The following is a 27,901-nucleotide window of genomic DNA, read 5'->3' as shown; positions in this document are numbered from 1 at the left end:
AGTGAAGAGTCTGACATTTATTCATCCACTCTCCTGTTGTAGTTGTTGTAGTTATAAACGTGATCCACATTAATCTACAGATTATTTACGTATTTCCGCGGTCAATTCTGTCTCGCAGAAGACGTAAACAATTACCTATACATGTGTACAGACGGAAACTCTGCCATAATATTGGTTATGTGTCATTACTTGTCACCCAACTGGGACTGCATGTGAGGGTCCTGCTGTCTCCTCTGTCCCCTCCGTCGCTGCACCTGCTGCAGAGTACTCTGCGGTCCTGTCATCCTCGACCCCTTGCCCCATGTTACCTGAGGGAGACCTTCATTTTGGGAATCTCCAATTGGTAATTTTTCGGTTACCCGTGCCCCGAAGTGACCCCAAATGAAATGGGGGACCTCATTTTGGGCTACTTTTCATTTTAGGCTACTTAGTAGCCCAAATTTACCAAAAGTATAAAATGAAAAAGTAGCCCAAAATGAAGTCTTCATTTTGGGCTACTTTTCAAAATGAAAAAGATCGCACAAGTCTGAAAATCAGCACAGTCATTGTAAATGCAGGCACAATGCACATGTTCACAGTCCAGCGTCCTGGGTCACAGCATTTTTGAAAAAAATCAGAAAGATGTACTTACCTTACCTCACCTCTCAGAGACCCCTTTCAGGTCCACTTTTGCTACTCTGTAGTCACCGCATCATGTTCCCTCTGGCAATCTGAAAGACATGTTTTTTGGGGGGTTTTGGGGCGCTTTAGTTAGCCTGTGTGATTGTTTTGCCTGAGGCAAAACAATCACACAGGCGTTAAGCCTCCACGCCACGTCAAGGCAGCGCCCAAGTGGAGGTTACATATTTATTCAACACATTTATTTGAAAATTATTAACATATAAAACACATTTTTAACAAAGGCACACGATTTGAATGAAGAAATAACAAGAATATTAATAACCTGAACAGAATAATAAGTTAGAGTGAACATAAATAAGAACACATATTACACAAGATAAAAAAATTATTTGAACATTTTGGAACAGTCCTTAAGGAGCACCCTTGGCCGTAGCCGGGCGTGCACCGGCTGAGTTTGCTGCTTCCTGGGGGAGAAGCCAACCTTCTCCTTGACTTTTTTTGCAAGCTTCATTGAGAGGGACTCACGCTTCTTTTTTGGGGTCTGTATTGGAAACAAAGAGAAAGTACAGATTGAGCACAGTGAATGTTGACTGGGGCATCATGATAAAGACAATGTTTTAACTTACTGTCGGGACTTCCTCCTCCTCCTTCTCCTCAGAGTCTGAACTCTGGGGTGAGGACGGGGGGGGCCTTTTGCGGCTTGGACCCTCTGTGGCAGGGGCTGTGGCAGGCATCGTGGCAGGGGCTGTGGCAGGGGTTGTGGCAGGGGTTGTGGCAGGGGTAGTTTTGTCAGGCCTTACTGACAGGCAGACAAACATCTCCCGCATCTGCTTGGCCCGGGACAGTGTCTTATGTAACGCATAGAATCGCTCTTGCGTGGCAACGTCGTGACACATAAAGTTCGACAAACTTTGTCGAACTTCAGTGTCGTTGCTCTCAAAGTTCTGAAAACAGAAAATCAACCTTGGGTCTACCCCCTGGCAAACGAGTTCCAGGTGTTTGCGATACTCACGTAGGTGGCGACAGCAGTCCTTACATCCAGGAGGCTGAGGGCACCCGGCAGGCCCATCTCTGACCAAGCCCTCCTGAAATAACGGACCATGTCCCTGGCCTGCCCCCGACCCAGGGTGTTGAAGAAAAGGTTATTTAACGGCACAGCCCTCTTTCGGAGCTGGAGCCACTTTCGGAACCACCCGTATTCCTCTGGCTGGAGGTAAAGCTGGGCAAGGCCAAACTTCCTCACCGTTTTGTGTTCCATGACCTCAGCAGAAAAAGAAGACAGACAGACAGAGAAATCAATGGACTGAACCCTCCCTGTCACATTACGATGAGTAATGTTACACTTTGACTCACATTTATGAGGTACCCCGTCTGGTCGTGACCCAGCGCATCCTTCACCTCCTTCACTTTCATTCTTGTGAGGACTCCGGTCCTGTGCCCATATATTGAAAGGAGGTACGCCGCCAGGTACCCAAAGAACCTGTATCTCGTCTTAGGATCTTTGGGCGGAGCCTTTTCGAGGTCATCTGAAATGAGAGAGAGCATCTTAGCCGTCAAATCAGCACAGTCATGGATGTATGTCGGATTGCCTCCAAACACAGCCTTACCCAGGAGTGAAGGAATTTTGGCCTTGGCCAGCTTCTGGCAGGCAGCCAGGGATTCCTTGGCCACCAGCCTGCCCTGCTTGACCTGTTTAACCAAGGTCTGGTGGCCCAGGACGGTCCGGCCCACGTGTTTGTACAGCTTTTTCAGCTCTCGGAACACCAGGATGGACTTATTGCCACCCAGTCGGCAGTAGGGGAGAGGGGTGTCCCTAAAGTACTCCGTGAAGGAGATGGCGTGGCCCAGGTAGAGTACGATGGTTGGGGGAGCCCAACCAAACTTCCGGAGGACTTCCGGGTATCTGTGAAAAGACCAGTTAGGATTGAGTCTCCATCAGTCTCGTGTTCCGAGTACTCGGTCACCTGTTTCAAAGTTTGACAAACACTTACGCCTTTAAATGTTTAATATTGAGGAGGAACTCCCATGTCCAATAGTTGGCCGATTCCCAGCCGATCATCATATATTTGATGAAGGCCTTGGCCCTGCTTGCCTGAAGCGTTTCAGCTCATCCTCAACCCGTCGCTGGGTGACATCTTTGTGTGCCCTGAGGTGCTTTTCTAAATGCAACACTGAACTGTTACATAGCCCTATTGGGCATGTCCCGCCACCGAGGAGAGTACGACCTGTCGCCAAATTGTTTAAGATGGTCCTCTCCTTCACATTTCTTAGGTCGTGTATTACCCGAAGGTGCTTGGAAACGCAGAGCAGCAGTTTCCCGCAGATGGGGCAGTCACCCTGGGTTTTGGTTTTAGTCATCTGTGACAGAAAATATAGTGCACCTTTAATATTCAATATTTTGGCAGCAAACACATTGAACAATACGTCCAGGAAATATTACTCACTTTCCAGGCTTTAACTGGTGTGCCTTGTGTAACTTCTGTGTGCCCTGAGGTGCAGTGGTCTCAATATCCAATCTTCTTATACAATGCGCCCCCAGTGGTGGTTAACCTGTCAAGTACATGTCAATAAACAGTTACACACAAGCAACCAAGACAGCAGAAGTCCTCCATGCAGGGAGAGGGGAGTTTCAGGGTCACAACACTGCTTTCTTAGCCAAAATGAACACTTCATTTTTGTCTACTTTTAAAAAATTCCAGTCGGGCTGTAAGTCTCACGCCCAACCAATCAGGAGGCTGTTTGGGGAGTTTGGGTATAAAGTTACCCAAATTGACCAAAAGTACCCCTAATTGAATGTGGGCGGGATCCCCTGACAAGCCCAACGCATCAGGAGGCTGTTTGTGGAGATTTGGTACAAATTTACCCAAATTGATGAAAAGTGCCCCTAATTGAAGTGGGCGGAGCCTCCCTGACACACCCAAACAATCAGGAGGCTGTTTGGGGACTTTTGGTATAAAGTTACCCAAATTGACCAAAAGTGCCCCTAATGGAATGGGGGAGTGGCCTGCCGACACACACAGCCAATCAGGACGCTGTTTGGGGAGTTTTGGTATAAAGTTGCCCAAATTGACGAAAAGTAACCCTAATGGAATGGGGGCGGGTCACCCGATCACTCACGATTCCATTTGGGGCACTTGGGTATAAAGTTGCCCAAATTGACCAAAAGTGCCCCTAATGGAATGTGGGAGTGGCCTGCCGACACACACAGCCAATCAGGACGCTGTTTGGGGAGTTTTGGTATAAAGTTGCCCAAATTGACGAAAAGTAACCCTAATGGAATGGGGGCGGGTCACCCGATCACTCACAATTCCATTTGGGGGACTTTGGTATAAAGTTACCCAAATTGACCAAAAGTGCCCCTAATGGAATGTGGGAGTGGCCTCCCGACAATCCCAGCCAATCAGGAGGCTGTTTGGGAAGTTTTAGAATAAAGTTGCCCAAATTTACGAAAAGTAACCCTAATGGAATGGGGGCAGGCCACCCGATCACTCACGATTCCATTTGGGGCACTTGGGTATAAAGTTGCCCAAATTGACCAAAAGTGCCCCTAATGGAATGTGGGAGTGGCCTCCCGACAATCCCAGCCAATCAGGAGGCTGTTTGGGAAGTTTTAGAATAAAGTGCCCCAAATTTACCAAAAGTAGCCCTAATGGAAAGGGGAGTGGCTAGGGGTTCTGGGGGTAGTACCCGCCAAAGTAGCCATAATTGAACATAAGTCAAAAGGGGCTACTTTAGGGGCTCCCCCTGGTGGAAGTGGCTGGGATTTAAGGAGCCCAAAATGAAATGGGCCAGACTCTCCCTATGTGTCCTGAGGTCTCCCTCGGGTTCACGAAGGGGTCGAGGAATGACAGGATCGCAGAGTACTTCCACCTTTTCCCCGTGCCCGCTGCCGATCCACTCTTCCTCTCATTGTCCTTTCTCCTCTCCCTCAAATATGTATCCCTGAGGCCCTTCCACTTGCGCCGACAGGTGTCCTCTGAATGGAGAGAAACACAGATAATCGCCGCTGTAAATCAGACTGTGTTGCATGCAAGCAGCTGATGTGCTGCATGCACGCGTTGCTGGCTAGTTTGGGTCAGATGTCTAGATACAAAAAACTATTTATTTTGTTTAACTTACCAGGGATTCCAAGTTCTTTCCCGATCTCCTGCCAGGCTTTGTCCTTTCGAAGGCGGTCGCGATATATATGTAATGTAGTATTGTAAAGCTCCGGCCGAGCACACACGGCGATTACAATCTTCTCCTCCATTTCTGACGTCATCGGTCAAAGACAACTGATAGGCCATCGCGCCACAGCGTCACGCGAATTTGTCGCTGTAGTTGAACATTTTGAACTCGCGCGAAGACGCGATAGACGCGAAATTCGCCTCAATCTAGTCGCGTGTCGCTTCAAACGCGTCGCCCGGCGCGAATTCGCGTCTACACATTGACTTTCCATGGGAGTTGCTCGCGCGACGCAACAAAATCGCGTTTGGTGTGAACGCACCATAACAGAGGGGATAGGCACTACTGCCATACTGTCAATAAAGGTTGACAGAAGCAAAAGAGGTAAAATGTCACTAATTCAAATGTATATTATTTACCTGAGGACCACCACCATTGTGTAGAAATTGAAGTGAAACCTATAATGGTGCGTTCACACCAAACGCGCGAATGACTCGCTCAATTCGCGCGTCGAAATCGCGTGGAGACTAGTGCCAAGACGCGAATACACGCCAGAGGGAGGGGGGTGCCCACCCCACAGCTGTCTTTTGTCAACAAACAGAATACAGTGGAGGCTGGCTTGACTTCCGTTTCTGAAGTGGAGGCTGGCTTGACCGCAGTAACAAGGTTGAGCTCGCGGACATTGAATGGGGAAGCCGGTTATACTAAATGGGGCAGAGATAACTTCCTACTACTACAACCGATAGCTGACAGACAAAGTTTTTCACAACTCACCACATAATCCTCCTCACTCCCAGTCCTCACAGAGAGCTCCTGTTTATTCCTGATCCCATAAAAAAAAGGTAGAGTCACAGAGTTTGGGGAAGCTGCACGGTGATGTGAACAAACCTCCTTCCTCATGCTCTGATTGCCCTGCTGCTGCTTCTTCCTGGTGGTCGTACTCTGCGGTATCCTCGACCCCCTGTGCCATATTCCCACTTGTCTCCTTGGGGGTGACGAAGGGGTCGAGGAATGACAGTACCACAGAGTACTTCCATTTCTTGGCCGCTCCTGCCGCTGACCCACTTCTCCTCTCCGTGTCTTTTCTCCTCTCCTTCAGATACGTGTCCCTCAGGCTCTTCCATTTCTTCCTGCACTGCTCCTCTGAAAGCACACACGTGAACGTGATGGCAACATGACCATGCCAGTGAAGCTAATTGTGGCAGTGCCAACTCGCTAGTTAATGCCATATGTAGTCTAGTGACAAGCGAAAGTTTACACAACTTACCAGACAGGCCGACTTCCTCACTCACGTTCCTCCAAGCATGCTCCTTTTTGTTCCTGTTCTGATAAAAATATGAAGAAGTGTCGTACAACTCAGGATAACAACAGACAGCCACGATCAGTCTCTCCTCCATTTTCAGAATGAATGAAATTCGACGGGTCCGCCTCATTTCATAGGCTGATCTGCACGCTGATTGGCCATCGCACGCGAATGATTCGCTTGAGTTCAGATATTTGAACTGTGGCGAATCATTTGAGCGAATGACACGCAACTTTTGCGCGAATGACGCAAAACGTTCGCGCGACATGCCCGAAAGACGCGAACTCATTCACGCGAATGTGCCGCGTCATTCGCACGAAAGATGCGTGTCATTCGCGTCGCCGAATATGCTCCGCCAGACCTCTACTCGCGTCTACTCGCGCCTCTGCATTGACTTTACTTTTAATTCATTTGGTGTGAACGCACCATAAGTCTCTGCAGAGGAAAACCACCTTTCCTCCGGGGGTCATCACGGAGGTATTTTATCCGCCCTCAGTGCCTCATTTTCAGCCACATCAGTCCGGATCTGGCCCCTCCAGCCTGGATGAAATTTTTTTTCCCCTCTCTCTCCCTGCCTGGAGGAACACTGACCGCAGTCTGACTTGACAGGGAACCCCTGATGCCTGGACGACCATTTATGAAAGTATTTTTCACGCCCATGGTATCCAACACCTCCTTTATGGACACCTTTTCCACTTGGGAAACTTGCTCCAGCCTGAAAATCAGCACACTCATTGTACATGCTCACAGTTCTGCCCTTTATCTGGAAGCATGTATGAGATATTGAAGAAAAGGGGACTTGAGGCCTTTTAATTCATTTTCCCACCATGGACATACTCACAGTCCAGCCTCCCCGCTCGAGCCGTTTTTCTTAGAATACGAGAGGGCTTGACCTCTCCTCCCAGATACCTCCTTCAGGTTGCCCTTTGCCACTTGCCTCTGTAGTCACCGCATCATTATCTCTCTGGCATCTGAAACAACAGTTTTTTCCGGGGTTTTGGGGCGCTTAAGTTAGCCTCCACGCCACGTCAAGGCAGCGCCCATGTGGAGGTTATCTTTTTTTTTTTTTTGTTACTTTTTTTTTTTTTTTTGGTTTTGTAACTAGTTTTTTTTTTTTTATTTTACTTTTTTTTTTTTTTTTTTTTTTTTAAACAATTACAACACATTATAAATACACGAACAAGATAAAATAACACATTATAAATACACGAACAAGATTATATAACACTTTGAAAACACGAACAAAAAGAACTGATTTAGAAAAATAATAAACTATTTGTTAATATCTTTCAGGAGGACCCGGGGTTGCAGCCGAGAGGTTGGATTGACGGACATCTTTCGAGGAGAGAGGCCCACTTTCTCCTTAACTTTTCTTGCGAGCCTCTGCGACAGGGAAGGCCGCCTCTTTTTTGGGGTCTGTAGGGGAAACAAAGACAAAGTACATATTGAGCTCACTCAATGTTGACCGGGGCATTGTGTTAATTACAGTGTTTTAAATTACCGTCAGCACCTCCTCCTCCTCCTCAACTGTTCCTTTGGTTGAGGATGGTTGGGGCCTTTTTCATGATGCTTGGACCAGCAGTGGCAGGGGGGGCAGTGGCAGGGGGGGCAGGGGCAGTGGCAGGGGCAGTGGCAGGGGCAGTGGCTGCGGCAGGGGCAGGGGCAGGGGCAGTGGCAGGGGCTGCGGAAGGGGCTGTGGCGAGGGGGTTTTTGTCCTGCCTCACAGCCAGGCAGACAAACATTTGCCTCATTTCTTTTGCACGGGTGAGGTTTTTGTGCAGGGCGTAAAACCTTTCTTGCATGGCCACATCATGGCACATGAAGTTAGAAATGTTGCGCCTCACCTCTGCATCGTTGGTCTCAAAGTTCTGAAAACAGAAGATCAGCCATGGGTCAGTATGGACTGTATCTGCTCTGTGGAAAACAAGTTCCAGGTGTTTACAATACTCACGTAGGTGGCGACTGCCGTCCTGATGTCCAGGAGGCTGGGGGCTCCTGGCAGGCCCATCTCGGTCCACGCCCTCCTGAAGTAACGGACCATATCTTTGGCCTGCCCCAGGCCCAATGTGTTAAAAAAGTAACCATTTAGGGCAACAGCCCTCTTCCTCAAATGCAGCCAGCGCTTAAACCATCCATACTCTTCAGCCTGAAGGTATATCTGGGCGAGTCCGTACTTTCTCACCGTCTTGTGTTCCATGACCTGCGAGAGACAGAGACGACAGAACAGGCAGGAAAATGAATGGACTGAACCCTCACTGTCATAAAAAGCCCATTTTACACGAGAGGGAATACAGTCACATTACGACGACGTTACACGTTGACTCACGTGTAACGTGAGAGACTTTTAGCCGTCAGCACAGTGATGGATGTACGTGTGATTGCCTCCAAACACAGCCTTACCCAACAGTGATGGAATTTTGGCCTTGGCCAGCCTCTGGCAGGTGGCCAGGGACTCTTTGGCCACCAGCCTTCCCTGTTTATCTTGTTTAATCAGGGTCTGGTGGCCCAGGACAGTCCTGCTCACGTCCTTGTAAATTTTAAAGCGACTCGCTCCCAGGCGGCAGTACTGTGGCGGGGTATCTCTGAAGTATTCCATGAAGGAAATTGCATGGCCCAGATACAGTATAACTGTGGGTGGGGCCCATCCAAATTTTCGGAGGACAGCCGAGTATCTGTGAAAAGACAAGTTTGGATTGAGTCCGCATCATTCTTGTGTTCCGAGTACTCGGTTACTTGTTTCAAAGTTCGACAAACACTTACGCCTTCAAGTGCTTTGTGTTGAGCAGGAATTCCCATGTCCAAAAATTTGTCTGCTCCCACCCCACCATCATGTACTTAATGAACGCTCTGGCTCTGCTGGCCTTGCTCACTGCATTTTGTTGCATCTTATCTGTGCCCTCAGGGCAGAAGATAAATGTAGAGTAATCCTCAAGGTAGCTTTCTGTGAAGACACAACAAAGATGGGATGAGTGTTTAGAGTGGCGTGACACACCTGCACACACACCTGCACACACACAATGTGTTCTTTCTCACCCATTGAGGAAGGGAATGAGATATTTCTCATTCTGGATGCTTTACTTTTGCCCCCAAAGATTTTTAAGAGTGACTTATGAATGGCCTGCTCTGAAGGCCTCTTTTTTGTGCTTTGGGCTTCACTTGCCCTCCTCTTGGGGCTTTTGGCCACTGATTTAAGGCTCTTCCAGCCTGTCGCCGCCACGGTCTCTGGGCCTTGGCTTGTTGACGTGTGTTTTTTGGGGCTTTGGCCCTTCAAAGTTTGCTCTGCCACAATGTTTTCGATGGCCGCCCTTACGCCCTCGCTCTGGCCCTCCTCCTGAAACAAAAAACACCCAACATTGTTATCAGGAAGTATGCGCAACAATTGTTCCATCACCGATTAACCAAAACCATATCCTTCACCTCGCTCCAGCTCTCCTCAAAGGCACAAGCTGCAGGCGTGGCCTCCTCCTCCTCAACCCGCAGATGCTCTTCCTCCTGCTGCTGCTGCCCCTGCTCATCATCCTCCACCTCCACCTCAACTGCCAAGTGTTTTAATTTCTTGGCTCTTTTTTGGCCAGGAAGAGCCGGGACACTTGCCCCCTGGGGTGTAGGCCCTTGCTTTTGTGGTGGGGTGTGCCCTGTCGCACCTGCCGGGTCCTGCTGTGGTGGTGGTGGTGGTGGTGGAGGTGGGATGTCCACAGACGCCCCTGCCTGGTGCTGTGGTTAGCAAGACAAAACGAAACCGCAAATTCATTTGCATGAATTTGAATGATGTGAATCAATTTGGACTTGTACTTTTGATTCACTCACCCTGAGGAGCTTTAATTCCGTCCGCAAGTCCAGGACCTCCCGCTTCAGCTCGGCCAACTGCTGCCGCACGTGTACACAGGCCGGGTCCTGGCACCCGTCTTCTCCCTCATGGGGATCCTCCTCCAGGTCGAGTCGGCTCAGCATCGGGGGGTTTGGGCATGATGCCCGCAGTGCTGCCAACTGCTGGATAGCTGTGTGCCTCTTCAGAGCCTTAAGGCTGGACTTTATATGCCGCTGTGTCACATCTTTGTGTCCACAAATGTGTTTTTCAAAGTGCAACACTGTGGCGTTGCACAATTGAATTGGGCAAGTGCCCCACCCAGGTGGATCCTTCCTGTGGCCAGCAGGTTGAGGATTGCTCTTTCTTTTCCATTCTTTAGGAGATGAATCTCCCTGAGGTGTTTCGACACACACTGGAGTAATTTCCCGCAGATGGGGCAATCCCCCTCAGTTTTCGTCTTTGTCATCTTTAAAAGAAAATATGCACATGTAGTCATTCATGTATGACAGGTGCAGTACCACATAGTGCACCTTTAAATGTCAATATTCAAATATTACTTACTGTCCGTGTCTTGAGTTAAACAGTGTGATCGTTGCTAGCGCCTCCCGTTGGTACAACCCCAGTGGTGGTTAACCTGTGAAACACATGTCAATAGACAGTTACACACCAGCAACCAAGACACCACAGGTCCTCCATGCAGCGAGAGGAGAGTTTAAGGGTCACCACACTGCTTATTCAACTTCAAGCTTGAATCAATGGGAAAATGGAAGATGAGTTACTGCCCGCTTTTCAGATCCAGTCTACCTCAAAGCAGCAGTGTTGGATCCAGCCTTTTCACTACTTCAGAGGTCATGTGGGTGTGGTCAAGTTGAAAGCTGACCAATCATCAGAGGGTCAGTGCATCACTTGGTCTCCGCCTCCAATATGTCAAAGGTAGTTTGACTCACGCGAGCAGATCTCAGCTTTGAGAGCAGAGCAGTGCCTGTGTGTACGTGTGTGCCTCGCTGCGCTCTCGCAGAAACTTTTCGCACAGAGCTGATTTGAGCTCGAGCGAATTGTTGTTCACAAGCAAGTGTCACTCCCTCCCTCCGTCCCTGTGCTTTTATGCACGCCTGCATCTGCCTAAATACCTCCCGGTTGTTGAATTTCCTCACGAGGAGCACATGTGAAATATTATTATCTTCTTGTGTATATGTTTTTACGAGCTGGCCCATTTTGGCATAAATCTAAAGCCTTACTACATGCCACAAAGTGGAGCACCATCAAAGAGCAAATAAGTTCCACACTTTTAGCAGACAAAGTTTAAACCAAACAGGTAAACTAAATTAAAGAAGAAAAAAAACTATCAAAGTTGTTTTAAAAACAATAATTATAGCAGTGGATTATTATAATTGTTGTTTGTATTATCCTAAATCTGTGTAATATATTAAATAAACTTAGATGTAGCAAGCTTTGTAATTTTTACTCTCCTTGTGTAGTTTTTGTGGCTTTTAAAGTTGACATATGCAAAATTGACTTTTTAATGGTTCTCTACCTGAAATATGTGTCCCTGTCTACAAACCCCCCGAAAATAAAAAGAATCCATTCTGCCCCTGTTCTGATTTCTCCACCTTTCTGTAAATGTGTGCTGAAACCAGCCGTTTCAGTTTTCAGTGTTTTTCATACGTCACAACGACATCCGGTCTGTAACAGGAAGTCAGAGCTCGGAGCTTGTTCAGCCCATAGACTGTATAAAATACAACTCAACCCCTCCTCTGTTTTTCATTCCCTGCACACATGTGTGCTAACAAGGAGCTTAGGAGGGAGGCATGCTAGTTGTAGGCTGTCTTAATAAACACAAAGGTCGGTTTTACTCCCCACGTCTGCAGATTTGAAGATCTAGTGGATGATTTTTATTTATCATGGATAAGTGCTAGCGCTAGTTAGCATAGCTACATGTCGTAGCTGTGTACCAAGGCACACGTCTACATACTGACAAATAAAACAATAAGAAACACTAAATCTGTGACCAATGGCTCAGAAAGGTCCTGCTGCAGGCGCCTCTCCGTCAGGATCAGATTCTGGATCAGATTCAGAGGGTTGAAGTAACGTGGGTCTGTGAGCAGCCGTGTATATCCAGCCAACATGTAAACATTAGATCAACGTGCTGGAGAGCCGAGGACACATCCACTTCCTGAGGGGGCGTGGTCAGAGAGCTCATTCTCCTTTAAAGGCACAGACACAGAAAACAGCCTGTTCTGAGCAGGGCTGAAAAAGAGGGGTTTACAGTCAGACCAAAATCTGATTTCAAAGTGTTTTTTTGAGCAGTAAACTTTAAAGACATGTTTTGGGGACCTCTTAGACCAATATATTTTAATGAAATAGAGCGTAATATGTCACCTTTAACACTCTGAAAATGAACTGTATTCCCAAAATTAACTATCTTCTCCAACCTCTCCCGATAAATATTCCTATAAAGCAGTTTAAACAGTTTGATCGATTATGTAACAAATTTCTTTGGAATGGGAAACGACCAAGGAGTTAGAAAAATTTCAATTCCCAGTAGACAGATGTGGTCCGGGACTTCCTAAATTATTATTCTATCACTATGCATTTAGCCTCCGACACAGAGCTCAGTGGTCTATTCCACCAGAGGGGGCTCTTCCATGGTCTAGCATCGAAAGGGAGGTGTGTTCACCCCTCACCCCATTAGCATGTTTGTCCACCTAACTGTTGAAAGAGAGAAGTCCCACTCAGTCATCTCTCATTTGCAGAACATATGGAAAAAGGTTGCCAAGATATATATATATATATCTATATCCTCTATATCTATATCTATCTATATCTATATATATAATCTGCTTGCTGACTGAAGCAGATACACAATTGTTTCCTGTTTTGTGGGTTTATGAATATCTGTAAATGTATGAATGTTGCAAAAAGATGAAAAAATAAATACAATTGAAAATCATAAAAAAACCTAATAATTACATTTGAAATAACATTAATACCTCAGAGGAAACCCATGCTTGTTCACAGCTTCATTCAGTCAGAGAACATTACAGTAACATGAAGGCTGAATCTATGTGTAACATTAAAGCACACTGGACTTTACATTTTCTGTTTACGCTGCATGTAATGTTAAACATACCTGCACAGTTCTTCCATTGCACATTTTGTGTTTAATTTATAATATTATTTTATCTATTTTCTAAAATTATCTATTTGTATGTTGATTGTTTAGCACAGAAGAACACCAAGTCAAATTCCTGGTATGTGTAAATGTAAATGACAATAAATACATTCTGAATCTTTCAATGCATAACAGGAAGCTCATGAAAACTCAGACAAGTCTCATGGCATGAGAAATCCTGAAAGCAGCAGTTCAGCACTGATAAACTGAAAACCTGTGAAGAATAGTTGCAGGTCAAATCTCACTGAAAAGGATAGCTTTCACTGGAAGTTATTGAGGGAGTTGTTGAAGGTCACAAGCACAGCCTGAATGTACATATAGGATGTGTTACAGATGGAGGTAGTCTGTGACCTCCAGGGCTCCTAACGAGCCCATCATTGAGAGCACCTGCCCTCATTGTACCCAGCTTGAGCTCATCAGCCTGGCTGCTCAATAAAAGGAGCTCCTTTCCCTCAGTTAGGTGTGTGCAACAGAGAAGACAACACCTTCAGTTGTTTTCTCTGGGTTTGTTATGAAGAGTGTGTTGTGAGAGAGTGTGTATGTTTGTGGATGTATTGTGGAGAGAAGGAGAGTGACTAAAGGATCATTAAAAAGAGGATTGATCTCTCAGGAGAGTTTTTTCAGATTACAGTTGGTTTAGGTCTGTTCCTTAGTTTGTCTACTCTTTGTAGTATTAGTGGGTGGCTGTGGAGCTTTACACCTCCACTCCACCTTTTAGACCCCAAAGGCCTTACATCTGTTTGTATTTGAGGGTTTGAAGTTTCTTTTTGTTAGTGTCCCTGTCCATGACCTCTGACTTTCATGTCATGCGACTTGCAGACACGTAACAGAGGCGATAGGCACTACTGCCATACTGTCAATAAAGGTTGAGAAGCAAAAGAGGTAAAATGTCACTAAGTCAAATGTATATTATTTACCTGAGGACCACCATTGTGTAGAAATTCAAGTGAAACCTATAAGGAGGAAAGTATACTCCCTGCTTGAAAGGTTGCTTAAAAACATTCTGAAGTTGTTTTCCCCCTGACAATTCAAAGTCTTGCCTTCCTTGAATAGCCGTCTATCCCTCCAAAGAGAACAAAGTTGTACCTAGGATCAAACAAAACAGATAGAATAAGAATCAGAATCACAATCCAGATCATCCGTCACGACATAGGTCTCATGATACAATAGATGCAGGAATATTAGCAAAACTTAGGATTGAACACATTTAGATTGGCCTTTAAACATGTTCAAATAGAGTTTGAAATTCACCTTTTTTAGACTGATACTTCATTCGGACATTCAGCTACAACTTGATCTAAAATTCAAATTCAATTCAAAATATAAGTCAACAAGCAAAGAATGAAAAGGGCGCGTGTAGCCTATTTGGGATTGAATTTCATAGTCTTTCTGATGTAACAGCAGCACATACTTGTAGCTGTGTGTATGGGTTATTCAGATATTAAAATGAAATTATATTTCAAAAATTAATTTTGATAAAAAAAAAAAATCCTTTCTAATATATGAAGTTTAATGCAGTGTTTTTCAACCTTTTTTGAGCCAAGGCACATTTCATACATTAAAAAAATCCTGAGTCACACCACCAATCAAAAGTTTTACAAAATGACACATTTAGTCTCTCAATATATGAATCTATTTATCTGAGAGAGGGACTTTGGCTACTTCTTTAACTGTGTCAGGGCAAAGCATCTTATTTACAATGGCTTTTGCAGGTAGTATTAATGTCCCTGCCACAGTGTGTGGCTTTCTTGATTTGGCTACGAGTGCAGCTACTCAGTAGCTAGCTTTCAGAGCTCTCGCAGACACAGATGTAGTTTTTCTCATAAAAGTTGCCTTTTCGACCACCCATATTATGCTCTTCATCCAAGTTAGAGTTTTGTCCAGGGCCCAGTTTGAAGTTTTCCTTTTTCCTTTTTGAATATTTATCCATCGCTGTTGTACGCCTACGTCTTGTTACATACACCTCTCACACGCATCATTAATTCTATTGTCTTAAATGAACAAGGTCATAAGTGTGCTTTATTGCCACCCAGTGGGTGGGTAGCGCAGGTCAGGACATGGACAAGTATTTAAATACTCCGCCAGTCACTGCACTGCAGGCACAGACGCACTACATGGCAAATTATTTGCAGTATATGAATAATATTTTTTGGGACTAATTAAGTGAAATTTGATAATGTCCCATGGCACACCTGACGATCTGTCACGGCACACTAGTGTGCCACGGCACAGTGGTTGAAAATCACTGGTTTAATGTAAATAGAATGATGAATAGATTCTGATTATGGCAGATAATGAACATAGATGAATAACAGACAAATGGATAAACAGACAAATATACCTTTGAGTAAGGATAGCTAGTAGGACACTACTATATGATTTGGTGATAGTGATTTAGTTTAGTGGTTTAAAACAGAGTTTTAGACACTAATTTAAATCTCTGATTTGGAAATATAGTATAACTATGGGACTTTCAGAATGAAGCCTAAATCAACCTCGACCACAGAAATTCAGGAACAGTCTTACTGCCATCCAGAACCGTCAGCCAGTCTCCGATGGGTCCAGAGGAGTTTGCTCCAGTTTCTCTGCGTGTTGTCTCATGTCCGTCGGATTTCCGTCCTAAGAACCAAGAGATGGTGCTGTGAAGAGGAGGTTTGAATCGGCTGGCTCGGGGGTAGACGGCTTGGTTCTGTTGCGTGGTCATGTGGTCTCGTCCACAGACTGCTGCTCCAGAGATGTGGGAGTGATGACTCGTGGTCAAAAATATATTAAAAAAAGACTAAGAATAATGTCTTTATCAAAAAGACAAGCTTTGATGTGTGTGACTTTAGTGTAAAAGATTGAAAACAGGAAAAACGTTCTCAAAACGAAAAATAGACTTTAGTCAAATAAAAGAAACTTAAAGAAGTTACTTTGGTTGCAGTAAAATTATCAACGCTGAGTTTGGTTTCACAGCGGGAAAAGGTTCCTAGAAAATTAGAATTGCCACAAGGGACAAAGAAATGAAAGAGAGGCCAAAAGTATTAGGAGAGGCCTAAAATGAAGGGAGGGGGGCCTTGGCAGAGGCGCTCCCAGAAGGAGAGACGCAGGAGCGTCCGAGAAGAGTCACGAGAGAGAATCAGGAAGAGAAGCAGAAGACTTTTATAGGCCTTCACAGGGCGTTACCTCCTCCTTTTATGGTGCGTTCACACTAAACGCGAACGATCGCAAGAATGTTTTGTGTTTACTCGTGCGAAAGACTCGCTCTATTCGCGCGTCAAAACCGCGTGTAAATGAGGGCCAAGACGTGAATATACGCGAGAGGGAGGGGGGCTCCCACGCCACAGCTGTCTGTTGTCATCCAACAGAAGACAGTGGAGGCTGGCTTGACTTTCATTTCTGAAGTGGAGGCTGGCTTGACTTTCGTTTCTGAAGTGGAGGCTGGCTTGACTTTCGTTTCTGAAGTGGAGGCTGGCTTGACTTTTGTTTCTGAAGTGGAGGCTGGCTTGACTTTCGTTTCTGAAGTGGAGGCTGGCTTGACTTTCGTTTCTGAAGTGGAGGCTGGCTTGACTTTCGTTTCTGAAGTGGAGGCTGGCTTGACTTTCGTTTCTGAAGTGGAGGCTGGCTTGACTTTCGTTTCAGAAGTGGAGGCTGGCTTGACCGCAGTAACAAGGTTGAGCTCGCGGACATTGAATGGGGAAGCCGGTTATACTAAAGTGGGCAGAGATAACTTCCTACTACTACAGCTGATAGCTGACAGACAAAGTTTTTCACAACTCACCACATAATCCTCCTCCCTCTCTGTCCTCACAGTCAGCTCCTGTTTATTCATCATCCCATAAGAACAGGTAGAGTCACAGAGTTTGGGGAAGCTGCACGGTGATAGAATCAAAGTGTCCCATATATTCCAGATAAGGGAATCTCCGCTGGTCCATACGTCACACAACACACGTCACCGGGGGATCTGCACGCCGATTGGCTATCGCGCCACGATTCATTCGCTTGACTTCAGATATTTCAACTCTTGCAAATCGTTCGCGAAAATGAATTTGCTTCATACGTGCGAATGATGCGCGCCATTCGCGCCGCCAGACCAGTACTCGCATCTCTGCATTGACTTCACATGTACTTCATTCGTGCGAATGATTCTATTGGAGTATGGTGTGAACGCACCATTAGATTTCACCTTTAACACAGCCTCTGAATAAAGGATTTGTATTATAATTATCGTGCAAACTTCTCAAAATATTGCGTTAATATAAACATATCACTACGCCTAACACCAATGCATATTCTTCGATTTAAAGCTAGTCATGGATTTAAAAGATAAGTGAAAGTAAGCACAATTCTTCAGAATCAAACAATTCAAAGTAATCTATGACACAGGGAAAATACATCGTACCTTAAACGTCAAAGATGAGTTCTCATTAATTATTATCATTATCTTAGGATGCAGATTTCATAAGTTAAGTTACTTAAGTTAAACTTCAGTTAAACATAATTAACAGAACTTCTAACACAGGGTTTACACAATACAACATCTAACATCTTCTCCTCTAGATGGCGCTGTTGACCACATGGAAGAAAACCCAATTAAAACATGTTTCATAACTTTGTCATTATACATCGTAGAACTCTGGGGATTTCAATATTCTTATCAAAGTCTCAAAATGAAAGTTTTTATCTTACCTTCAGAATGATAAAATCATGGAGAGAGGGAGAGAGAGAGATTTGCTGCTCTAACAAAATCCAAATCAAAACTACATTATTAATCTTACATACACTGACGTCAGATTAATACATACATACATACATACAATAGATACATGATTCACATGAGCACACCTCCAAACTGCAGCGTGTCCCCTGCCACAGAGCAGAGAATCTGTTTAAAACCCCAAGCCTGCTGGAAGGAGTCCAGATCTCCTGTCGCCCTGTAATACTTAAAGTCAATCAGGAGTCTGGACTTCATCATGTTCACACACACTAGCTGTGTCTCAATTCAGGGGCTGCATCCTTCGGAGGACGCAGCCTACGCGGTCTGCGGAGGTGATTCCTTCGGAGGCACGTTCTAGGGCCGCATTAACCGTTGTGAAATGAGACGGTCTGGCCTTCGGAGGATTTCCGGGTTGGGTCATCAAATGTTCACGCCCTCACCTTTACGTCAAGATTTCTACCGTCCAGGCCCGCGAAAGTACAGACAGACAAAGGAAGTGAGAAGTGAAGAGAAGACAAGAGAAGGGAAGAGAAGACCAGAGAAGTGAAGAGAAGACCAGAGAAGACCAGAGAAGGGAAGAGAAGACAAGAGAAGACCAGAGAAGGGAAGAGAAGACCAGAGAAGGGAAGAGAAGACCAGAGAAGGGAAGAGAAGACCAGAGAAGTGAAGAGAAGACAAGAGAACACCAGAGAAGTGAAGAGAAGACAAGATAAGGGAAGAGAAGGGAAGAGAAGACCAGAGAAGTGAAGAGAAGACAAGATAAGGGAAGAGAAGGGAAGAGAAGACCAGAGAAGGGAAGAGAAGACCAGAGAAGTGAAGAGAAGACCAGAGAAGGGAAGAGAAGACCAGAGAAGTGAAGAGAAGACCAGAGAAGTGAAGAGAAGACCAGAGAAGACCAGAGAAGTGAAGAGAAGACCAGAGAAGACCAGAGAAGGGAAGAGAAGACAAGAGAAGACAAGAGAAGGGAAGAGAAGACCAGAGAAGACAAGAGAAGACAAGAGAAGACAAGAGAAGACAAGAGAAGGTAAGAGAAGACCAGAGAAGACGAGAAGTGAAGAGAAGACCAGAGAAGGGAAGAGAAGACCAGAGAAGACCAGAGAAGGGAAGTTATGGAGCCAGCAATATTACTTTTATTTATGTTTATTTATTTCATGCTGGAGGAAGAGGAGAAGCGCCGCCGTCATGGCCGGCGGCTGGTGTATCTCCGGCTGAGAGAGGACCGCAGAGGGGTAAATATGTTATTTAAACCCACAGTAATATTATAAGTATGCAGCTATTGTTTAATTAACAATTTCCCTTCTCATGTTATCCCCTCCTTTCCTAATCCAGACCAGACACCTGTACTGCAGGATAAACCTGGCGGTTCCTGTGCTCCAGAGGTTTTTCGGTCAGGGGGATACAAGACCTGACTTCAGGCTGAGCAGAGAGTCTCTGGCAGTGCTGCTGGACCTCCTCCAACAGGAGCGGAGACATGGATGGGGTGCCACAATCGAGACCTTGGTGTTCCTCTTCTGGCTGGCAAGTGGGGCATCATACAGGGTGGTCTCGAGGGTGTTCGGGATTCCTCGCTCCACTGTCCACCGCATCGTCCATCGAGTTACTGCGGAGGTGGTGGCCGTTCGCCACAAGGTTATCTGCCTCCCAAAGACCGCAGAAGATCTTGCGGCAGTAACTCATGGGTTTGCAGGGCTGGCAAGATACGCAGCCTTCGGGAAAGCTGCAGGAGCAATCGATGGCTGCCATGTCAGGATCAAGCCACCAAGTGGCCCTGATGGTCACTGTTATAAGAACAGAAAACTGTTTTACTCAATAATACTTCAGGCAGTTTGTGACCATCAGGGCCGCTTTATTGACACGTACGTGGGCTGGCCGGGGTCGGTGCACGACTCCAGGGTACTCCGGCACAGCCCACTGTACAGGCGGGCGATCTACCCTCCTCCAGGGCACTTCATCCTCGCAGATGGTGGGTACCCCTGCCTCCAACAACCACTCCCCCTCATCACTCCCTACAAGCGGCCGGTGCAAGGTGTGGGAGCCCAGCGCTTTAACAGCCATCATTCCAGGGCACGCTCTATCATTGAGCGTGCCTTTGGAATGATGAAGACCAGGTTTCGCTCCATCTTCCTGCAAGCGCTGGAGGTGCACCACACCTTTGTGCCTCAGGTACGTCATCACTCAGCATGATTTATTTCTAATGCTGAAGAAGAGTAAATCAACATTAATGAATTATTTCTTTTCATTTCAGGTCATAACAGCATGTACAGTCCTGCACAACATCTGCCTGGGGGCAGGTGACATCATGGCCCCAGAGGATGAGCTGCAGGACGACATGCCGGAGGATGAGGGGGAGAATGAGTTGGAGGCCGTCAGTGGTGCTCCATGGTGGGACCAGCTGTCTGCAGAGGTGTCTGCCCTGGAGGAGGTCAACCCTGACCACGACTATCTTTAGTGGGCAAGTAAAATAACTTTTAAACTGTTATTCCTATTTAAAGTGTTCTGTAAACAGCGTTGTTTGTTGAAATGTTTGGGGGGGGATTCTTCTATCTTAATAAGGGGTTGTGAAGTAGTTTTGTTTGCACTGTTTCATTCTTGCCACTTTTTTAAACATATTCTTAGTGACATGGCAGCCGTCGATCAAGTCAGCCCTGCAAACCCAGTTGATGGACGATGTGGTGGACAGTGGAGGCATGCACCTCCAAACGATGTCCCACTGAGGCAGAAGACACCAGGGTCTTTATTGTGGCATCCTATCCAGCCCGGCAGCACTGCCAGGGACTCCTCCTGCTCAGCTAATAACTGTACATATTTCAATTTGTTGTCATTTATAAATTGTACTTAATTTCATCTAATCATTTGTCTTTGTTGTGTAATAACATGGTCATTACTGCCGTACAAATGTACATATATGTAAATGTATAGACTGCCCACATGTAAATATTGATCATCGTTCTCACTGCACCTTCAATAAAAGAGAATATCCAGTCCCTTGTCTCTTGAATATGAAAATAATTTACTTTATAAACATAGAAAAAGTCTGTACAAATAATGCTCAAAAATAAATTAGGTACGAAATTTACGAATATAAATCATAAACTGCAATAACAATATAATGAAAACATATTCAAAATAAATTAGGGCCTCTCAATCATCCGCTCTAACAGGGAAAATAGGCGGTTCATATTGGTGCGGCTCTCCTCCGCTCTCCTCTCCTCTGCCTCTCTCTGCAGCCGCATATCCTCCTTAATTAAGGTGAGGAGGTCATCCTCTCCTCTCCTCTGCAGCCGCATATCCTCCTTAATTAAGGTGAGGAGGTCATCCTCTCCTCTCCTCTTCCTCTTTCGGCTTGGCCGGCCTTCCTCCTCCTCCTCCGCCTCCTCCTTCTCCTCCTCCTCCTCCTCCACCTGCTGCGCGCCCGCAGCACTTGGCCCTGGTTTATCCTCAGGAATGGAGGCAATTAGGACAGGGGGGTTAATTGACGGCCTCTGTCCCAAAAACTCGTCCATGAGGACAAACCAGGGCCACGTGCCAGCGGTGGCCTTTCCTTCGACCCCCTCTCCTGTCCCGGGATCTTTGCAGTCCTAGGTCCGAGGTAATCAATCATCTGATCAACAGCAGTCATTTTCGGCAATGTTTATTAAATTGCATGGGTGACAACAAATACAGTAAAACAAATATCAGGGTTTCCTGTAGACAAGTTTCTGGTACGGTGGCAAGCTGGTCAGGGAACACACATTGCACAACTTTATGGGTAAGATTTCAATGGGGGGTGGCAGCCAACTGTAATTTGTGTGGAGATGCTACACTGAATGCTAAAAGCTGACAGGAGATTTAAAATATGACTATGTGATGTGAATGTTGTCATACACCTTTTCAGAAGTGTTCTGTTGATCTGCTCTTTGCCAGGTCTGCAAAACAAAACATCTTAAACAACATTTCCCCGATACTTAGGCATGGTGGGGGGTCAACTTAGGTCCAGTCTGCCCCCGGGCTCGCAATACACTGAGGGAAACACTGAAATATATTAATATAAAACAATATCATCTAGTTTCAATATCATCATCCATCTCTGCACATACTTTGTATTTCTTTTTGAGGTTGTCCCATTTTTTTATTGCCTGCATGGGAGTGACCTGCTGATGCAGGCCCATCTCCTCCAAGATTGTTCTAAACAGACAGAAGCAAGGGAAAAGTTAAACACAAGATCACATTAACAGGATACAAATGTATGAAAGTGGACTTAAGGAAAGGCACAAATTCTACAAACACAACCCAGTAACATTTACATATTGACCTTTGTTCTATGGATTATCATTTTATTTTGAGCTTTATTAGGCTTTGGATTCATTTCTTTGAAATTGACACACAAAATGTATACATGTTACAAGTTATTGATTTACCTCCATCCAACAGCGGCTGAGTTCTTGGCCCCAGTGAACAAAACGTTGTGCTTCTTGCGAAGCTTTATGAATGTCTCTGTTTGCTCCTTGCTCCCTAACAAAATAAATGTGAAGCACGTTTTGTCATGTCTATAGGCACAATGGTTCTTATATGGTGTAATGACAATTATAATACAATTTATAATAATCCTCAAGTTAGCTCTGTATTCAATGCAAACGTTTAACTACACTTTACAGTTGTACAGCCTGGAAATATCGCTGGTGTCACTGCCTCACTTAATTATGGTCATATTGCTACATTTATATTACTAACGTCACGTATTTAAACAGAAGATTTAAGGTTTAATGTCCCTTGAAGATTCACATATCTGGCGTTGGATGTTCAAAGGAGTAGAACGAATACTTACATTTGAATGTGAATTTCATGCTCTCTCCGCTACGTTCCGGTGTCGCCATGTCTAATTTTCATGAATGAACAGCGGCGCAAAGGATCTTGGGATATATGGGGCCGCGAAGGATAGTAGCGATGTGTCCTTCTAGAACAGGGAAAAGAAGGCCGCATTTGTGGGCTGCATCCGGGTGTTTTTGAAGGAGCCTTCGAAATGGGACAGCCTTCGCGCAGCGTTGTGACGCAATCACCCTTCAAAATGCAGCCTCAGGAGGATGCAGCCCCTGAATTGAGACACAACTACTGTGATGGGTTCAACAATAAAACCATCCTCCACCTTCCTCCTCCGGCTAAAATACACCGCCATCTTGGTCTGCCCTAAAACAAAGTTTAAAAGCTGGCACTGTGTTTGTGTAGACGCGTGTATTTAAACCCCAGGATAACCCCAGGGTGGTGACCCCTGCAGCCTGTAGTCGTGTAGACAGACTCCATCCTGCCCAGCCGGGAAGGTCGAAGCGGGTCCCCATCAGGACCGGCTCCCATAGGAGCCAGTACAGCGAGTGCGCTTGCCCCCTCTCCTTCCTCAGCAGGTTCCAAACACTAAAAACACTTTGATAAAAAGCAGGCAGTGAACATGTGCTCATGGTTTCAATGTGCATTAAAAACAGATTAAAATCTTGATCTAGGCTGTTAAAACGCTGCAGAATAAAGCTGGACAGGGGTCTCCACAGAGCGTCTCTGGACAAACTGGAGGCAGAAGGCAGCGCCCCTACTGGCCAGGTGGACCAGGCCCTGCCCCCCCTCCTCCTTAGGAAGGAACAGGATACTCTGTGGGACCCAGTGCAGCTTGTCCCAAATAAAATAAACTAAAATCCTCTGGATCTGAGACAGGAGAGGAGCCGGAGGATCTAAACAGGCCAGCCGATGCCACAGGGGGGAAGAGACCAGGTTGTTCGCTATCAGGGTCCGGCCTCTGAAGGACATTTTGGGGAGTAGCCACTTCCACTTCTCCAGCTGACCCTTAACCTTTTCGAGCACGTTGTCCCAGTTTTTTTGCATATAGGTCTCATCCCCCAGGAAGACCCCCGAGATACCAGAGCCCCCCCTCTTCAAGAGTAGGCCACCAGGCAGCCCGAGCCGGTCCCCCAGCCCCTCCCCCACCATCAGAGCCTCACTGTTCCCCCAGTTGACCTTTTAAAGAGGAGATAAAACCAAAGTCAGTCACAGTCCCAGTTAAAACATCAATATCCTTTTGTGTGTTCATTAAAACAATCAAATCATCAGCATACACAGAAACCTTAAAAGACACCAGACACCGGGGGAAAACCACACCACTGAGTCTAGCTCTCAGTCTGTGGAGCAGAGGCTCCAGGGCCAGCGAATACAACATCCCAGAGAGAGAGCAGCACTGCCTCACCCCTCTCTGGATCCCAAATGGAGCACTGAGCCCGCCATTAATTTTCAGAACACTCGCGATGTCACTATAGGGAGCCCGGATCATGGCTATGAAACCAGGGCTGAACCCAAAAGCAGCCAGAGTCTGCCACAGGTACTGGTGTTCAACCCGGTCAAAAGCCTTTTCCTGGTCTATTGAAATCAGACCAGTCTCTACAGCCAATGAACCGGAGAGCTCCAAAACGTCTCGAATCAAAGTGACGTTGTCACTGATGAACCTGCCGGGCACACAGTAAGTCTGGTCAGGGTGGACGACGGACGCCATCACCTCCCTCAGTCTAAGGGCCAGAGCTTTGGATCTTGTAATCCGTGCACAGCAGCAAGACCGGCCTCCAGTTTTTCATCTCCTGCAGGTCCCCCTTCTTCGGCAGCAGGGTGATGATACCTGTTACTTGTCACTTGCTGCCAAATAATTTCAGTAAGACAACTCACGTTTACTTAAGATAAGTTTATTGCAGCATACAGTATTGTGTTTGGTGTATGGGCTCTGAACCTCATTACTCCTCGTAGATTATTTAAATGCAGACATTTAGGAGTCATGGGATAGGACTAACCCCCCTCGGAGCCCGCAGGTGGATGCCGGGGAGTAGGTGGGCAAAATAAAATGACAAAAATCTCTTCAAAAATCACACAAAAAAACACCCAACAACCATCAATCGACTCCAATTGCCAATTTTCCATCTTTTATAAGATATTATCATGTGTAATAGACAGCAAGTGAAAGATCAAACCTCAAACTGCACACTTGATGCAACTGGACTGACCTACAGTATACTGAACAGAACACAGGCCTCATGATAATGTCAACCTCTGGTTGCCTTGTGAAGATGTGTTGTGGGCTAGATAAAGCCCCACTCAAAGTCCATCAGGTTTTTTATCAGGGTGGCCACATGAGGATTTACCGTTGCTGCCTTCTTCTGCACCAACTTCCCACTCTTCTTGGAAACCGTCTTCCCCTGGTTGGCCTTTGTTCCTCGCTCGGGGTTGATACCGATGAGGCGCCTAAAATGTAATAACAGAGAAAGCATATAAGATATTAGGTGTGGTAAGTAAAGATTATTTGCACCTAATATAGAACCCAATCGCATTTACCAAACACAAATTCTGAATGCTGAAATTATTTCAGAACAGTATTTTGAATTTAAAACTAGAGCATTTTGCATTTCCTGATGAAAATGCATGTGAATACTGCAACTGCTGCCTCTGGCGATTGATGTGCACAATATTTTTATTAAAGTAAACAGAATAAGTAGAATAAAAAAAGGATTGCATGCTGTGACCCATGCTGCAGCAAGCACACAATAAATATCACTTAATCTGATGACACCTAATATTGATACCATATGAATTACTAAAGAATACCAACTACTGGTGTAGATATGGGAATGTGTTCAAACACAAGGCAAAACAAAGATTTAGAGTTTAGTTGTCTGTCACTCTCCCCCTTCCTGTCTGTCTCTCTTCCTCCCTCCCTCCCTGTCGGTCTGTAATTAATTATTAATGTGTGAAAAATCAGGAGACAGGCTGAAATTCACTCCCACACACACTGATTATTTTTCATCTGTTATAAATGTATCAATATTTTAAAAATAACCACAAATTCCCTGACTTGTAGTTTTAAAGGTTCATTCTGGTCAAATACTACTTTCTATCTCAGGACTTGTAGTTTTAAAGGTTCATTCTGGTCAAATACTACTTTCTATCTCAGGACTTGTAGTTTTAAAGGTTCATTCTGGTCAAATACTACTTTCTATCTCAGGACTTGTAGTTTTAAAGGTTCATTCTGGTCAAATACTACTTTCAGCCAATAATGTAACCATGCAGACTGTACTTTCTAATGTTCACTGCTCCATGCAGTGACATGGTCAGTCTAAACAGTCCCATCTGTGAACCAAGTGGCCGAAAGGAGGCAGGCTGTGTTTTGCTAGTGCTTCCGTGTGAGGTGGGTTGGGAGGTAAAGAGGGAGAATGACTTTCTCTCTCTCTATTAAAAGACAGGCAGTGTGATGATACATTCGGTTTGAACCCAGCATTACACCTCAATGCACATGCCAGCTTTAACTTCAACTTGCTATCAAAGGAACAATGTAATCTGGGAAGAGGCAAAATATCCAAAGAATGTTTGAGATGAGTAGAGGATTTACCTTTGAACAAACTCCAGTGTCCTTGCAGCTTCGTCTTGGTATTGCAAGTTGAACACATAGTAGGTGGAGAAAACGGCAGCCAGCCCTGTGATGAAGCTTGGTTGATTGCCTTCACAGATGACATGGCTTTCAATGCTGATCATCCAACGTCCAATTGTGACTCCGTCACCAGCAACTGATGCAGACAGTACAGTTAATGTCCTGAAAAAGTATCAAACATGTGATGTATGATATAAGGGTAACAGGTTGGTGTGACATTTTTAAGGTATTGGCTATGACACACCCGATGAAATTTGGAACAATATCATTTCCCTTTTTTACTTTATGTACATTAAATATCATCATTCATACTGCTGTAAATCATTACTTTCCATGACTTGGGATACCAAAAACCACATAGATGAGAGAACTACATCCATCGGAAAGCAAAAGAAAACACACGTTTATGAGACAGATACAGAAAGAGAGAGATTAGACAGTCAGACATACAGAATGACTTCTGTTCCATGCCTTGTTTATGTGACAGTATTATCTTACCCAGCAGTATTAGCCGTGGACTGGCTGGGAGGGTCAGGGTGCGCTCAACGTCGGCTGCACTGGCAGACATCTGCAGAACATGGAATATGGTATACAAATTAAGAATGAGATTGTGCATGTGTACAGTCACAGTAGACAAAATAATGCTACACTATACTTCCATCAGCAAGGAGTATCAGTCCCTCTGTGTCCTCATCAAAGTAGGACATCAGCAGCATGATGACACGGAGGGTGACCTCCACATCCTCCCCCCCGGATACGACAGACTGTTCCTCTTTTTTCTTTGACTTTGTCCTGAAATACTTCTCTATTCTTTGTCCACATTCTGATATGGATAACTCCAAGGCCCGCAATACGCTAATGTCGGTAAGTTTCTCAAAGTGACAGTAGATACCCCTTTGGGTGAAAAGGTAAGGCCACTGGATTCTAAAATCTTCAATGGTAGGTGCTGGAGACTGATTGATTTGGTTACACTGAAGACAGAATGTTTTTTTCATGAGGTCTATCACTTCTGCCCTCTCACCACCCTGAATACCTTCCTGCCTGTAGATGTTCACCAATTGTTGATGCTTCTGATCCACTGTATCACTGGTTTCTTCTAGTGGCAGTTCCGGCTGAAGTTGTTTGCATCCGTAAGAATCACTTGGCTTCAGCAGTTGTCCAGACGGTCTGTATGATCTGTGTCGTTTGAATGTGCCTGCACGGTTCAAGTTCTCAATTCTTGTTTTGACTTGAGAAAGAAATTAAGTTAAACCAGCGCTAATGATGACACCTCCTGGTGTCACATCGGCAAAACTATTGGGGTACTGTTTAACGATGTTTCGGCAGATGATGAGACATTCATTGCGTGTGGGGTTAGCCTCATGCTTTCTTATTTCATCCACAAGGATTCTAATCATCTGGCGTTGCTTGTCAGGAGCAGGTCTCTTGCTGTTGGCAATGGCTGACTGCACTGCATCTGGCATTTTATCCCACAGGATTTCATTTGTCTTGCCATGTACTGGCTGATTGTCTTATCCTGCTCGAAGAACAAGGTGATGATGCTCGTGAAGAGCTCGACAGTGAAGATGAAGAGGAACAAGGCAAAGGACTGGAGAGCGAAGACAGACTTGGATGTGTTTTATCAACTGGCAAAACTTCAAGATCAAGGGTGACTGTGGTAGTTTCTTATAGCTCTAACATATCGTCCCTGTTTCCTCTACTGGTGTTCCTTCCAT

The 27,901-nt window shown here is 45.4% G+C and overlaps 4 protein-coding genes across 4 annotated transcripts in view; 1 reads left to right on the top strand and 3 right to left on the bottom strand.

Annotated features, from left to right (window-relative positions):
- Positions 1-27,901, bottom strand: part of LOC117821670 — a 393,061-nt gene that overhangs the window by 184,629 nt on the left and 180,531 nt on the right. The window lies entirely within an intron of this gene.
- LOC117821604 lies at positions 907-2,703 on the bottom strand. Its single transcript, XM_034696011.1, has 6 exons — positions 2,613-2,703; positions 2,229-2,524; positions 1,975-2,147; positions 1,634-1,882; positions 1,248-1,565; positions 907-1,162 (listed from the first exon to the last, which is right to left on the bottom strand). The coding sequence occupies exons 1-6, from the start codon at positions 2,681-2,683 to the stop codon at positions 1,007-1,009; spliced, it is 1,263 nt and encodes a 420-aa protein (XP_034551902.1). The 5' UTR covers positions 2,684-2,703; the 3' UTR covers positions 907-1,006.
- Positions 5,128-6,356, bottom strand: LOC117813689 (transcription factor Adf-1-like). Its single transcript, XM_034684723.1, has 3 exons — positions 6,053-6,356; positions 5,638-5,928; positions 5,128-5,138 (listed from the first exon to the last, which is right to left on the bottom strand). The coding sequence occupies exons 1-3, from the start codon at positions 6,354-6,356 to the stop codon at positions 5,128-5,130; spliced, it is 606 nt and encodes a 201-aa protein (XP_034540614.1).
- LOC117821640 (putative nuclease HARBI1) lies at positions 18,843-20,748 on the top strand. Its single transcript, XM_034696063.1, has 4 exons — positions 18,843-18,993; positions 19,094-19,927; positions 20,010-20,216; positions 20,381-20,748. The coding sequence occupies exons 1-3, from the start codon at positions 18,874-18,876 to the stop codon at positions 20,211-20,213; spliced, it is 1,158 nt and encodes a 385-aa protein (XP_034551954.1). The 5' UTR covers positions 18,843-18,873; the 3' UTR covers positions 20,214-20,216; positions 20,381-20,748.

This window comes from Notolabrus celidotus, chromosome 1, assembly GCF_009762535.1.
Source record: "Notolabrus celidotus isolate fNotCel1 chromosome 1, fNotCel1.pri, whole genome shotgun sequence".
NCBI classification, from domain to species: Eukaryota; Metazoa; Chordata; class Actinopteri; order Labriformes; family Labridae; genus Notolabrus; species Notolabrus celidotus.
Note: the sequence above shows the minus strand (reverse complement) of the source record. Positions and strands in the feature narration are given on the sequence as shown.